Consider the following 16,283-nt stretch of genomic DNA (forward strand, 5'->3'; position numbering starts at 1 on the left):
CCGCCATATTGTATGTGGCAGAAAAAAGTTGAGTTCTGTTATTGTAAACGTGGATCAGAGAAGATGCCTCATTCCTGTGCTGCAATAAATACACACACACACACACACATATATATATATATATATATATATATATATATATATATATATATATATATATATATATATATATATATATATATATATATAAATATTTGTGTGTATGTGTTATGAATATAAGGATCAATTTGCTAAATCTAACATTGTGGTCTTCATTATTTCATAAAACCGTTTCACATGTGAACCTTTAGGAACAGACTTTTTGGGTGAGTATTAAAGAGGTAAAATTAATAACATGAGGAAAAAAAGTCCTAGGTGAATAAAGTAAAAACAACAAACAAACACAAAAGTGATAATGTTATGATAAAAACATCATATTATGAGAATTAAGGGGGAACATTTCCAGAATAGTCACAGTTTGCAGAATTATTTCACTCCTGGAGTAATAGGGCCAGGTTAGATTATTTTAAATATTTTTGTTCTTTACGAGAATAAATTCAGGAGAATTAAGCTAAAGGGATACGAAAATAAACTTGTAATATTACAAAAAAAAATACTACGAATACAAAGTATATTCAGAGATTAAAGTCCCTCTGATACTGTTTAAGTGACTGAGTAACTGCAGATTTGCCACATTTAAGATGGCGGACGCTCTGACGCATCGCAGCATAGGCAGAACCCGCCCAACGACGCGTCTACTCTTATATTATGTCTATGACTACAATGAGGAGAGCAGTCAGTGGAGAGAAAGCTCCGGTTAGAAGATAAATTAAACATAGAAAAATACACACCAGCATTATAATCCTTGTTTACTTCCACAAACACTGAGGACGCTTTGCTACGTGTGACGTCATCGCGTCCTCCAGTGCGCATGAGGGACACTTAGGCTGAACGCGTTTAGTTCACACAGGAGATCACAGACAAGTCGCATATATTTGGAAATGTGAACGACCACGAAAAAAAATCTGATTTCACAAAAAATCTGAATTGAGCATTAAGAGCTGCAGTGTGAACGTAGCCCAAGTGGCCTGGGTGGCATTTGAAAAAATCTGATCTGTGTTGTTCAGACTGTCATAAAAAGATCAGATACAGGTTGCATAAATGTGTACTAAATGTTTCCTTCAAGCTTGGTTCCGTCTGGTCGCAGCACGTTCCTCTTCAGGGTTCTGGGAGGTTTCATCCTGGATGTTTTCTCCGGGTTAGTGGGCTTCTGCTCCTTGGACCATCGGTACCGCCGTCTTTGGCCATCACAGCGCCCCCTGCTGTCTGAGAGACGCCGTTAGAACCCAGTGGACAGGCTGAGCTAAATTCTGATAAACATCAGAACCTCCTGCTGGTGTGTAGAGAACCCGCTGGCTCATGATGGTTGCAGCGGTTCTGTGGGTTCTGTCTGATTCTGGGGTCCGAAGGTCTCTGGAAATGTTCTGAACACCTGGTACCTTCAGGAAGTGGGTGGTGCTCCATCTCTGGACCTGTTTCTGCTGCTTTTGGTTCCGTCCTCCATTCAGCAGCGCAGCAGATGGACCGATGAGGCGCCGTGGGTTCTGGTTCTGTGGGAGAACCCGGTGACCTTCTAAATGCTGCAGGAGGATGTGGGATGTCTCCTTCCTCTCATCGTCTCCTTATAAATCGCTGCTTTTCTCCAGCTCCTCTCTTTGCTCCTCTCATCTCTTTTTACTCATCATTTCCTCTCATCCTCTCCTTCTCTCCTCATAAATTCTTGGAGGATCATTTCCCTCCCTGCTCCGCTCAGATTCCCGTCCTCCCGTCTTCAGGAACTTGTTTTTCCTCACACTCTAAGCTTGTTGGTTCTGCTTTGGCTTTTCTTAAAGGTGTGGCGTGTGCACGCCTGCAGGACCATGTTTTCTGCTAGATCCCTCTGCAGAGCTCTTTCAGTCCCAGACATCATTCAGGACGCTGTGACATCAAGGCAAAGTGAGTTCTGTAAAGCATCTAATGGGGCTGCACGTGCTCAGTAGAGGAGGGATTCCTCCGGTCAGGCCGGGTTTTATCAGGAGCGCCCAGGCCACCGGGAGAAGAGGGCAGATTTTGCACGGTGAGCCAAGGAGGAACAGGGGATCAGTTGAGCCCAAAGCTCCTGGGGCAGCTGTGGATTAGGGATGCATGAGTGGCTGCTGCACACGCTGTAGGTCACAGGCTCATCAAGCACTCACATTTCTCCATTCATGTGCTTAAAAAGGCTGCAGTAATGACATCCTGCCACAGAAATACTCCTTAAATACGTGATGGAAGCAGCCGGCCCCCGGCACAGCATCCAAAGCCCTTTCCCCGAGGCGGCGAGGAAGACGGGGATGCTGGGAGTGCTGCTGAGATGAGGTGGAGGTGCGGGTCAGGGAGGAGGCGGGATTGGCATTTCAATATCCTGAGAGGATTAGCGGCCGCGCCTCAGATGGCCGGACCCTGCGGAGCGTCAGAGTGGATGCAGAGGGGATGAATAACGAGGTCAGAGATGCAGCACCATCAGAGGGATGTGTTGTGGAAGAAGAGCAGCAGCGAGGATTGTTTATGGAGCCGTGTGCACGCAGCAGAAAGCCCTGAAACGAGCCGCCGCTGCAGAGCCCAAGGCCCCAAGCAGTGGCCTCTCCAGGCAGACAACATAAAAGGAGCAATCTAAAGGAAAAGGTCACAGATGGAGAAGTGAGAACATGAGCGTCACATCAGCATGCGTTTCCCACAATGCAATGCAACAAGTGCAACACAATTGAATATGAATTGAAGTGAAGGAGAAGAAGGACTTGTGAGAAGTCATCTGCCAGATCTGATGCCCCCCCCCCCCCTCCCATCAGGCTAAGGTTTCAGGAACAGCAGATTAAAAACTAACAGCCTGAACAGCAGCGTCTTCACTGGAGCTGTGCATCACGGCCTGCTGAGAAGACTCAGTCTGTTACACGTCACACCATCACTACTGTGAATGCATCTTTTTGCACAATTCTGCATATGAAGCTGGAAGAATATTGCCCAGAATTTACTCATCAATCATCGAAGAAGCTTTGAGTGATTAATTCCTGCAGCACAGTAAATCATATTTACTGAACTGGGTACCAGTCCTAGCGGACCTGAAGACGGCGCTGGGACTTCTCACTGACTGACTAATAAAACAGGTCTGTTGTGTCCTGCTGTGCATGTTGTCTGTGTGAACCCTGAACCGTGTCATGTCACCACAGTAACACGCAGTGACAGAAAATAATTCTTCATTCTTAAATAGCAGCTCAGTCTTTCCGGCTGCCCCGCCTCTAGATCGGTTCTGGGCCCATTTCCTCCACCAGACAGAACCATGTGCTGCTTCTTCTGCTCCCACCAGCCGGTTCTGGTACGTCTGCTTTTTAATCTGGCAGCAGCTGACTTTACTACTGATTTGCTGCTTCAGGCTGACTGAGGGATCAGAACCACGCCTGGCCGGCTGGAAGCAGCAGGTGGAGCGGCTGCAGACTTCATCGCTCACAGGTCCAAATCAGTCAGCAGCAGCTCAGAATCAAGATGCTGCTGACATGTTACACCAGTCAGCCCCTAACAGAGCTGCAGAAAGGAAGACATCTGGTCCCTGTTGTTCCAGGACTGTCTGATCAATGCAGTCCATGGCCAAGGTTCCCAGAAGCGAAATAAAACCCGTTTCATCAGAAAACCACTGGTCTGATCAGCTCTGTGCCGTAACCCTGAAAGCAGAGAGGGAGTTCAGGCGGAGCAGCTTTAGATGTTTGATAAAGTGAAATCTGGTTTCTCAGAAAACAATCTGCAGGATTTCTTTGGTCTCCACCTGAACCAGAGTGGGAGTAGAAATCTCTCTGCAGGAGCCGTTGGGATCTTTCGCCTCCTTAATTAGAAACGATGGGAGCGGGAGGCATCAGCAGGCACCAAATGAATAGAGTCATCAAGCTAGTTTTCAGGACTGCAGCCCAGCCACTTTAGATGCTCTGTCACCGTGTGATGGGAATTTTAATTGCCTACCTCTCGGCTATAATTGGAGTCTATGAAGAGGAGCTGCGAGGGTCCTCAGGATGTGTGCTCTCTGTGTTCCTTGTTGTTCAGAGCTTCTGATGGCACTCTGACGGAACGTTATCCTCATAATCAGAGGAATATTCAACGTTTAAAGGCTCTCTTTGACTCCTGCTAGGATCCCCGTCAGGAGGGACACGCAGGTGAAGACTCTTATCTTCACAGAGAGACATGAAAGGAAAGCTCCTCGTCTCTCGTGTCCTGGCTGCTCTGATGCCTCCTGAGGTCGTTATCCTGCTCTGAGGAGATCTCTGCAGGGATGCTGCAGGCTGCCGTCGCTGTGCTGTGCAGGGAGACGGGTCACAGATGCGCCGTCTGGGTTCTGGACCAGGTCTGAGGATTCCACACAGCCTTGCAGGAGGAAGACTACGCTCTGCGGGGTTACTTCAGGGGGATGGAAGGGCTCTTTGAGGCTCTGACTTAAAGTTCTGGGCCTAAAATGGTGTTTTTAGAGGTTCTGTAGTAGCAGGAGATGCAGCCAGTGTCCGAAATTAACTTTGTGATTCACCGGCCAAGTTGGCCGGTAGATGTAAAAATCCACCGGCCAGGCATATTTTTTACCGGCCAAAATATTAATCCTGACCAGACCTCAACTTTTATAAAAATTAAAAGTGAGATTATGTTAATTATGGGGTGTGTGGTTGGGGGCGTGGCTGACTGGACCCTGGAAAAGAAACCTTTGTTTCCTGACTTAAAAAAAAGAAAATATTGTAGTTGATTATAAAAGACACAATATGAATTATCAGATTCACATCCAGCCGATAAAAAACACTACAGATTATCATTATTCTATCCATGTTGGTCTTATTTGTGAATGAGGCAGAGTTTCATCAAGCCTGTACGGTCAGTGGGGGTTCTAGACCAAATTTAGCAGGGTGGGTCAGGGTGGGGCCAGTGTTTTTTCACAGGGGCCCCTGTTGGCCCCTGTTCAGAACCGCCCCTGTGTATGGTTCAAAATGTTCCCCTCAGCTGCAACACTTAAAGCACTCAGGGTTCACGCTGCGTCTTTACGCTGATCTCGTTGCTGGATTTTACCCTCGTGCGTTGCGCCCCCGATGTTACAGGTTACATGTAACGTAATTTTGCGCACCTGAATTCAAGCGCAACGCACCACGCCCACCGAAGCACCGCTGGTCCTGTGTCGTTAAAAACAAAAGAGCATGAAAAACAGTTACCGACTCTCCTACTGACTTTAATTGGGACATTTTGGTACGAGTGGAAGGACATTAAACGTAGCGATTCACGTTTTGAAGGCTGGCCGCTGATAAAAGCACCTTGCTCCGAGAGGGGGCGGGGGAGGCGCAGTAAGAGCGGTGAAGCACAGAGCCGCAGCGCACGTAGTTAAAAAAAATCAGAATAAATACGAACGAAACTTATAAACAGACTAATTGGCGTTTTAGACTGTATCTGGTTAGCAGATCTGTTTTCTGATCCAGCGTTCAGCCATGACTGGTTCTGAATGTGAAAGAAGCTGAACCAGCACCGCAGAAGGCGGGTCTAGACTGAGTTCTGGATGGACAGAGCTGTGAACGGATCGTATGGGTTTCGTTATTTTTATGTTATTTTTATTTTATTTGGTACAAACATTTACTCGCCATGTGGCAGCTAGCCCTCTGAAATTCACTCGCCAAACGGGAAATTTACTCGCATTTGGCGACTGGCGAGTGTTAATTTCGGACCCTGGATGCAGCTCTTCATCTTCCTGGACTAAGATTGTTTCCTATGAAATGAATCTCCTGACAGAAGAGCTGAAGTCATTATCATCCATCAGATTCTGCCCTTTAATGCACCGTCACAAAATGACCTCTCTGCCTCCGCTGTGAATAAATCCAGGTGTGGCGGCACCTTCTGATCCTGCCGCTCATGTGACCTCCAGGTAGAACAAGGTGCCACAGACGTTTGGACATGTCCAGATGTTCAGCAGCTGCTCCTTAGCGATGCCATCTATGCATGTTGCTGCAGTGACCCAGTGATGGCATCAGCTGCTGCTCAGAGTGTCATACAAACCAGGAGACATCGTCCTGCTCTCAGACATTTCACCTTTTATTAACCAGGAATGCTGGAGTGGCCTCAGACTTTTATCTTTTATTTGGATTCACTTCTGTAATTGCTTTGTCAGGTCATGTTAATGCGTCCCTGGAACAGTAGGTTCTGTTTCTCCACATTCATCTTACTGTTATTATAACTGAGGCATACAGTCAGAGAGTGATGAAGCTTTAATGGATTTGTCTTTAATTTGTCTTGTTGACTTAATTAAAACACCTTGAAGACCAGTTTTAATTGACTTAAGAGCTTGTTTCCATCCATGCTTTCAATTACCAGTTTTCCTTTAAATTATAAATACACATTTTATTGTTTTGAGTAAAAGAGTTTATGATTTTGAAAGGTTGTATATTTGATTGTTGTTTCCTGTCAATTCCCTGCCTGTTTCCTGTTGGTTCCCTGCCTTTTTCCTGTCGGTTCCCTGCCTTTTTCCTGTCGGTTCCCTCCCTGTTTCCTGTCGGTTCCCTACCTGTTACCTGTCAATTCCCTGCCTGTTTCCTGTTCATTCCTTTCCTGTTTCCTGTCGGTTCCCTGCCTTTTTCCTGTCGATTCCCTGTGTGTTTCCTGTCGGTTCCCTGCCTTTTTCCTGTCGATTCCCTGCGTGTTTCCTGTCAATTCCCTGCCTTTTTCCTGTCGGTTCCCTCCCTGTTTCCTGTCGGTTCCCTGCCTTTTTCCTGTCGGTTCCCTCCCTGTTTCCTGTCGGTTCCCTGCCTTTTTCCTGTCGGTTCCCTCCCTGTTTCCTGTCAATTCCCTGCCTGTTTCCTGTCGGTTCCCTGCCTGTTTCCTGTCGGTTCCCTCCCTGTTTCCTGTCGGTTCCCTGCCTGTTTCCTGTTCATTCCCTGCCTGTTTCCTGTTCATTCCCTGCCTGTTTCCTGTCGGTCCCTTCTTGTTTCCTGTCGGTTCCCTGCCTGTTTCCTGTCTAGGCAGAACAACTGGTGCCTAGTCCAGAACCTTCTCACTGATATTTCATGATATTTCAACGTTTTTTACCGATTCAGAACTTTGTGTGACTACAACAACCTTCCCAGCTGCCATCAAATGTTCTTCACTGCAGCGCCAGCCGAGATTTTGCCCTCGGACCCAATATAGACCCAAATAGGAAAAAAATGGATTTCTACGCTCCGTTTTCTCCTTGTTTATTTAACAGGAAAATGAGAAATTGAAAAGGAAAGCTTTTCATATTCCATGTTACTTAATGAAACAAATTTAGAAAAACTTCTTGTTTTTTCCTCATCAAAATATGAATGAGAGCGCAGAGGTTTACGGTTTTTCTCTCTCTCGTTGTTTCTGATATCGTTACTTGAAAGCTTGACGGAACCGTTGTTCTGATCCGGTAGATTATTGACGGGACATTTCCTCATAGCCTTGCTGCTGATTCATGGGCGGTCAGGTGTGGCGTGTGAGCATCCTGCTTCTAGCAGCCTTTCAGGGTGTTTTGCTCTGAAAGGTATGGATGGAGGGCATGCTCAGTAGAAACCATCTCCTGATGTTCTCCTTGATCTCCGTGATTCTTCCCTCGGCGTCAAACATGCTGCCATGAAATATTTACATGGAGCTCATGGTTAAAAGATGCAGCTTCCTCTGCCTGAAGACTTCATCTGGTCTGAACCTGCAGAGCAAGTGCTGTTTACTCACCTGGAAGAGGAACCAGGTGAGCACTATATACATCAAAGTGAATTGAGTTAAACCTTTCAGAACCCATTCAGATTCTGAGGAACTTCTGAGATTCTTCTTTTAGATCTTTGTGTGGAAATGTCTTGAAATGAAGCATCTTTTAAACTTTTTATCTTGGGCCAAATGTCTCTGTGAAGATGTTCAACTCGTCGACTGAGGCTGCAGAGCTGGAATCTCCCACTCTTCTGCTGTCAGTGAAGTGATTTGTTGCACCTCTGGATTACCTCCAGGCTGGAGCAGAACCTCCAGAGATCTTCATCGCTGACTCCTCTTCACCATCTGAGGAAGAAAACACCTGACAGCCAGACTCCTCTCAATCACTCTTACACTCCTTCCCTCCTCCTCCTCCTCCTCCTTCACACTCTGCTGCAGGCGCTAATATCCGGGTGGGGGGGTGGGGGGGGAGCGGAGCAGTGAAGCCTCCTCCTGACAAGATGGATGTGATGGAGGCGAGGCTCCAGCAGGCCCTCAGGGACCGGCCCCCCTGAGAGCAGCTGGGGGCTGATGGGGAGGTGCTGATGCTGGTCGATCCTGGGCTTCTGTCACAGACGCTCTCCTCCTCTAGCATCACGCCGCGACCTGAACATGAATTTAAACCAATAAAAACCCAGATATTAGTCGGAACCATTCGGGTCGAGCTCATTCAGGAGAGGAACACAAGTGGCTGAACTTTGGACTGAAGCAAAGCTGTTATTTCCCTGAGGAACCTGAACTCAGCATTAAGAGGAGCCCTTTCTGTCCGGGGGCCATGGAGGCAAAATGTCCCCCGATGCTCTGGTACCAGCCAGGTTCTAACTGCTGCCTCCCTTGGTTCTGTTTGACCCACATTCTTACAGCGGGTCCATCCAGCCCCTTGGTGCTGTAGCAGCTGGCATTAACCTCAGAGAGGTGGACCGGTCAAGATGTTGATCTGATTCTGTTCAGAAACGTCCTCCAGACGATAGCGTCGGGATTTCAAACAGTAGTTAATGACATCGTTTAGAAGAAAATCCTCTGAAATGACTCATTTTAGACTTAGACAAACTTTATTGTCGTTTCTTGTACAAAACGAAATTTCGTTGCATTCAGCTTACAACAGTGTAACGAGGTTGTAGTTGAAGTAAAATAGCATTCCAATATAAAGTGCAGCAGTGAGAAGAATGTAACACTGCAGGAGAAAAACAGTTTTTAAAAAGGTGTTGAGAAAAATGTTCAACCATGTTTATAGTGCAAAAATAATGGTGCAAAAAAGGCATTAATTTGAAAAGTTCAATGTTGGCTGTGCAAAATAATAATGGTGCAAAAATGCAGTAAACGTTCAGTTGTGTACTTTTTAAATTTAAATGGATTATAAAGTTGCAAAATAATGATGTGAAATGGCCGTAAGTTCAGTTCTGTGCCTGAGTTATGCAGAGTCTACTTAGAGTTCAACAGCTCAGCAGTGATTGTCTGATTTCTGTCACATTAATGGGGGGGGGGGGGGGGGTTATGAGTGGACTCACTCATATTATTCAGTGTTTGGAACATTTCCTCCAGCAGGAAACTGGTGAAGTTTGACGTCTTTATGGTCTCACTACTCGATGCTGAAATCTGCCGTTTAAAAGGTTAAAATCCTGTAAATCTTTCAGGGTTTCATCTTCTTAACTCTTCAAATTATTTATGAAAAAAGGCTGAAATAATATTGATTTCATAGCAGTTTTATATAAATGCAGGTTTCAGAGGTCAGGAACTCCCTGCTACACAATTAAACATCCAAATTAGTCCATTTCCACCAAACATCTGATCCATCTACTCCACGGTGGTCCATCAGGTCCATGGTGGTCCATCAGGTCCATGATGGTCCATCGCTGAAGCCTCTGAACCCAGAGAAGCTGGACCTCCTCTGAAGAGAACATCATGCTTCTTCTCTCCGGTGAAGGTAACTCTGGATTGTAGAGCTGGAGGAAGGTTCTTCAGAACAATCTCTGCTCCGTGCGGTTCCACCAGCTGGTGCTGGATGATGGTCCAGACTCCTTGATGGTTTCATGATGTTCTGCTCCACATAGAAGCAAAATGTTTGGAAGGAAACCAAAGTTCAGGAGAGAAGGATGAAACTGACAGGTGGAGATGCTTTTTGCGTCCTCTGGAGGCAGAACTAAAGATGGAGCTCCAGGTTGTCCTGATGGTGTTGGTGGTAGATCTCCCTCTGACTACAAGAGCGACTCCAGCCCATAACGTTGCTGTTTTGTCCCTGACAGCTCGTTTCAGAGCTAATTAGACGGTTTAATTAGCGGTTAGGCTGACGGGGCGGTGCCGGCATTGCAGTAATATGTGCAGCCTGTTGACTCAGAATCAAAGCGCTGGTTTTCTGTCAGTAATGAGATTGTTTGCTCAGTGAGTGGAGTCGTTACACAGGACATTTAATTAGGAGCGCTTTGTTCACACAATTCATCTGCTTGTTGTTGTCTGATGGGATCAAGGAGACCGTTTGAGTCAGAGGAACTTCAGAGGTGTTCTCTGTGAACTCTGGAGTAGAAGAACATGTAGACTGGGTCCTCAGGGCTCATCTTGGTTCCTCTCACCTCCACCCCCGTTTCTGCTGCAACCTTTCCTCTCACATGGTTCTGGTTTCATGATCCAATAAACTTCCTCCTCTTCCTCTGCAGCTCCGTCTCTGATCAGTGAGCTGCGAGCGGAGAAGATCGAGGAGAAGAGCATCACCCTGGTGTGGAGAGAGCCCTCGTACCCGAACAGCAGCCGCACCGAGTATGAAGTCAAGTACTACGAGAAGGTAAAAGAGCTGCAGAACCTTTCTGGTCCGGACCAGAACTTTCTGTGAAATACCATCAAACTCTTCAGATCCAGTTTATTATTAAACATTTTAACTGTAATGAAAGGAGGCAGCCATTATTTCATACACCGCCATGAAATAATGGCTGCATTTTAACAAACAGACTTCTAAATAAAATAAATATCCAGATGTATTTAAAATCATTTTTCACATCTGATGAAAAAGAGGAATATGTTTGATGTCTAAATATAAGCAGGTTTGGTCCAGTTTAACTGCTGAAGACGATCATTGTCCTCCTCGCTGACGCAGCACAGCCAAACGCTGCAGGAAACTTTGATAACGTCCATAAAACAGCCTCAGAATAAAGTCTGCCATCACATTTACACAAGAGAGGCCATTCTGGCCTTTTCACATGAGCATTTATTAGGATTATTAGGATTATCATTATAATTATTACCTCCATGTAATCAAGGCTCTTCAGTCAGAATAAATTAGAGAAATGCTTCCAATTAAAACCAAAATATTCACCACAACAGCTTCTGACCCAACTTCCTGCCGGTTCTGGTTCTTTTGCCAAAACCCAGAGCTGCCATGACACCCGACAGCCAATCAGAGTCAGACTTTAGGAAACTTGTCAGCCAATCAGAGGGAAGAATTCCGCCGCATTCTTCAGACAAGAGAACCTGTTCCAGAAGATCCAGAAGATCCAGAAGATCCAGAAGATGAGGAGAAGGTCACATCTGGGGTGTCCAAAGATTTTGATCCTTCTTCTTTTAGTTTTTCCAGGTCTCCCTTCAAAATGAGTTAAAGTAAATGGTGTCTTTCATGATTAAATAAAGGTTTAATAAATAATAAAACGTTCCTCATCAGGCAGCAGGACGTTTGGCAGCTGATGGGATCTGCAGCGTTCATCTTGACTTCAGGCTCATGAGAAGATCCCAGTGAAAGTTTCCCTTTGATCAGATGAAGAAGAAACTCTTCATCTGATCAAACCTGTAAAGGAACCTGCAGCCTCTCACCTGGAGTAGCTCAGGTTGCTGAACATGTCTGCTGCAGCTCCTGGTGGATCAGCAGATGAAGATCTCCAGATGTTCTGCTGAAGAACATCTGGAGATCTTCTAGCTGTTCTTCACAGAGAAGCATGACGTCTTTTTCACTGGAGAATCTTTAACATGAAGTTTTACTTCCTGCTTCAGCACCGAGTCTCCAGAGAGAAGATCCACTTTGTGTTGAGTCTGGATCATTCCTGAAAGGTCTGAGTCCTCCTGCAGACCACTGACTGACGGATTTCTGTCTGATTCGACTTCGTTGTCCCAAACTGCTCCACCAGACGAGTCTCTGATGGAGGAAGAAGTTGGTGCAGATCTGAGCAGCTTTCTGAACGTTTCTCTCTGTGTCTGCAGGAACAAAGGGACCAGAGTTACTCCACCGTGAAGACGGCAGCCACCAGGATCAGCGTCAACAACCTGAAGCCCGGCACCACCTACGTCTTCCTCATCCGCCCCTTCTTAACCCCAGCTCCTTCCTCATCCTTGTCTTCCTCTGCTCTCTCATCAACCTCTTCTACTTCTGCGTCCTCCTCTTCATCATCGTCCTCCTCCTCCCCCCCTCCCATCGACTACGGGGCGTACAGCGCCCCCCTGGAGCTGCAGACTCTGGGCGAGTGTGAGTCCTCAGCTTGTTGCTCCTCATGTTGTCTTCTGAAGGAGGAGGTTTGATGATGGCACCTTCTGGGCCTCAGAAGGTCTATGAGGTCTTCATCATTGTCTGTGGTTCTGACTCTGCTTGACGTTCCTTCAGGGATATCACGCTTTATTTTTTACACGTGTGGTAAAATAAATGTTAGAACTGAGCTCTAACAGAGCAGGGTCCAATTCAAACTCCCTCATCAGGACTGAAATCCTGAAATTAAAATTAGAACCGCAGAAAGAAAGAAAAGCTTCCTTTTTACGACCAGCCCTCAGAACCGGGACTGTGATAGACGGGTCGGTACCGTTTGAGCACCCAGCCCGTTGTCAGCACCGGTCCTAACCCTAACTGGATCAGGGTCTGGGCTGCTGTCATTTCCTCCTCATGATGGCAGCATTGATGCAGACTGATTGGCTACTGACAGCTTGGAAACCTAACCACCTGGCACCCTGTGGACGGCTCTAAAAGCTCCATGTGGAGATCCCAGTCTGACCAATTCTGACCAGCATTGTTACTCTGATGCCGACAGGCGTCAGAACTCCCGGTTCTGCCTCCATCGGTCCAATCGGTCCGTCTTCCAATCCAAAGCTCGGGTTGTTTTATAGTCCTGGGCTAAAAGTCTCTCCAGCAGAGAACGTCAGGAGAGATCTGCAGTTTATCCACATTTCCTGCGCTGATGATCTCTGTAGCAACAGCGTCATCATCCATATGTGAGACTTATAAAAGGCTCTTTTGTGGTAAAACATTAAATATTAAAGTGATCATCCACTTTGATGATAACATTATTTATTCGTTGGTTTAAATGCAAGGTTCTGCCTCTGAAATATATTTGCCCTTTAATGTTTTTATAGCAGGATTTACTGTGTGCCAGTTTAAAGGACTTATTTAACCACTTGAACCTCTGGATGTTTTCTGTATTTCTGACTTAAGAATAGTATAGTGACACTAGTTAAACCGTTAACAGTTATCTAATAATAAAAGGGAACAAATAAATGAGAAGCAGCTGAACACGTGCCTACACCACCACTAGGGGCAGCGTAGCACGAGGAAGAGAGCTCACTTCTACAAAGGCAGCATAATGGCTTCCTGTTAAAGAGTATCGAGGAGAAAGGCTCCATCTGAACACCCTGATAGAGTCAGAACTTCAGCAGAAGTCCATCAGCATCTCCGTGATCAGAGTCTGAATAGAGCAGTCAGTGAGGAAGGAGGCAGGAAAGGAGCCGGAGCCCTGAAGGTTTCCCACAATCCTGCATGACATGACGTATCAGCCTCCTCACAGAAACCAACTAAAACATCCGTAGAGCAGAGAGAGTCTCTCTGTGGTTCATGTCCAGAAGACTGTAGGATCTGACTCCATCCTCCATGTTTCTGACTCCATCCTCCATGTCTCTGACTCCATCCTCCATGATTCTGACTCCATCCTCCGTGTTTCTGACTCCATCCTCCATGTCTCTGACTCCATCCTCCATGTCTCTGACTCCATCCTCCATGTTTCTGACTCCATCCTCCATGTCTCTGACTCCATCCTCCATGATTCTGACTCCATCCTCCGTGTTTCTGACTCCATCCTCCATGTCTCTGACTCCATCCTCCATGTCTCTGACTCCATCCTCCATGTTTCTGACTCCATCCTCCATGTCTCTGACTCCATCCTCCATGTTTCTGACTCCATCCTCCGTGTCTCTGACTCCATCCTCCATTTCTCTGACTCCATCCTCCATGTTTCTGACTCCATCCTCCGTGTCTCTGACTCCATGTCTCTGACTCCATCCTCCATGTTTCTGACTCCATGTTTCTGACTCCATCCTCCGTGTCTCTGACTCCATCCTCCATGTCTCTGACTCCATCCTCCATGTCTCTGACTCCATCCTCCATGTCTCTGACTCCATCCTCCATGTCTCTGACTCCATCCTCCATGTCTCTGACTCCATCCTCCATGTTTCTGACTCCATCCTCCACGTCTCTGACTCCATCCTCCGTGTCTCTGACTCCATCCTCCATGTCTCTGACTCCATCCTCCATGTCTCTGACTCCATCCTCCATGTCTCTGACTCCATCCTCCATGTCTCTGACTCCATCCTCCATGTCTCTGACTCCATCCTCCATTTCTCTGACTCCATCATCCATGATTCTGACTCCATCCTCCATGTTTCTGACTCCATCCTCCATGATTCTGACTCCATCCTCCGTGTTTCTGACTCCATCCTCCATGATTCTGACTCCATCCTCCGTGTTTCTGACTCCATCCTCCATGTTTCTGACTCCATCCTCCATTTCTCTGACTCCATCCTCCATGTTTCTGACTCCATCCTCCATGTTTCTGACTCCATCCTCCATGTCTCTGACTCCATCCTCCATGTTTCTGACTCCATCCTCCATGTTTCTGACTCCATCCTCCATGTTTCTGACTCCATCCTCCATGTGTCTGACTCCATCCTCCATGTTTCTGACTCCATCCTCCATTTCTCTGACTCCATCCTCCATGTTTCTGACTCCATCCTCCATTTCTCTGACTCCATCCTCCATGATTCTGACTCCATCCTCCATGTTTCTGACTCCATCCTCCATGATTCTGACTCCATCCTCCGTGTTTCTGACTCCATCCTCCATGTCTCTGACTCCATCCTCCATGTCTCTGACTCCATCCTCCATGTTTCTGACTCCATCCTCCGTGTCTCTGACTCCATCCTCCATTTCTCTGACTCCATCCTCCATGTCTCTGACTCCATCCTCCATGTCTCTGACTCCATCCTCCATGTCTCTGACTCCATCCTCCATGTTTCTGACTCCATCCTCCATGTTTCTGACTCCATCCTCCATGTTTCTGACTCCATCCTCCATGTGTCTGACTCCATCCTCCATGTTTCTGACTCCATCCTCCATTTCTCTGACTCCATCCTCCATGTTTCTGACTCCATCCTCCATTTCTCTGACTCCATCCTCCATGATTCTGACTCCATCCTCCATGTTTCTGACTCCATCCTCCATGATTCTGACTCCATCCTCCGTGTTTCTGACTCCATCCTCCATGTCTCTGACTCCATCCTCCATGTCTCTGACTCCATCCTCCATGTTTCTGACTCCATCCTCCGTGTCTCTGACTCCATCCTCCATTTCTCTGACTCCATCCTCCATGTCTCTGACTCCATCCTCCATGTCTCTGACTCCATCCTCCATGTCTCTGACTCCATCCTCCATGTTTCTGACTCCATCCTCCATGTTTCTGACTCCATCCTCCATGTTTCTGACTCCATCCTCCATTTCTCTGACTCCATCCTCCATGTTTCTGACTCCATCCTCCATTTCTCTGACTCCATCCTCCATGATTCTGACTCCATCCTCCATGTTTCTGACTCCATCCTCCATGATTCTGACTCCATCCTCCGTGTTTCTGACTCCATCCTCCATGTGTCTGACTCCATCCTCCATGTCTCTGACTCCATCCTCCATGTCTCTGACTCCATCCTCCATTTCTCTGACTCCATCCTCCATGTTTCTGACTCCATCCTCCATTTCTCTGACTCCATCCTCCATGTTTCTGACTCCATCCTCCATTTCTCTGACTCCATCCTCCATGATTCTGACTCCATCCTCCATGTTTCTGACTCCATCCTCCATGATTCTGACTCCATCCTCCGTGTCTCTGACTCCATCCTCCATGTCTCTGACTCCATCCTCCATGTCTCTGACTCCATCCTCCACGTCTCTGACTCCATCCTCCATGTCTCTGACTCCATCCTCCATGTCTCTGACTCCATCCTCCATGTCTCTGACTCCATCCTCCATTTCTCTGACTCCATCCTCCATGTTTCTGACTCCATCCTCCATTTCTCTGACTCCATCCTCCATGTTTCTGACTCCATCCTCCATTTCTCTGACTCCATCCTCCATGATTCTGACTCCATCCTCCATGATTCTGACTCCATCCTCCATGTTTCTGACTCCATCCTCCATGATTCTGACTCCATCCTCCGTGTCTCTGACTCCATCCTCCATGTTTCTGACTCCCTCCTCCATGTCTCTGACTCCATCCTCCATGTTTCTGACTCCATCCTCCACGTCTCTGACTCCATCC

At 46.8% G+C, this 16,283-nt stretch overlaps 1 protein-coding gene across 1 annotated transcript in view; it reads left to right on the top strand.

The window, feature by feature from the left end:
- Positions 1-16,283, top strand: part of LOC105917378 (ephrin type-A receptor 7) — a gene marked incomplete in the record, with an annotated part of 134,397 nt that overhangs the window by 103,489 nt on the left and 14,625 nt on the right. Inside the window, 2 exon segments of the mRNA XM_036128769.1 lie at positions 10,395-10,519; positions 11,923-12,184. Of these exon segments, the coding sequence (XP_035984662.1) occupies positions 10,395-10,519; positions 11,923-12,184 (387 nt within the window).

Source organism: Fundulus heteroclitus, unplaced genomic scaffold (genome assembly GCF_011125445.2).
Source record: "Fundulus heteroclitus isolate FHET01 unplaced genomic scaffold, MU-UCD_Fhet_4.1 scaffold_118, whole genome shotgun sequence".
Lineage (NCBI taxonomy): Eukaryota > Metazoa > Chordata > Actinopteri > Cyprinodontiformes > Fundulidae > Fundulus > Fundulus heteroclitus.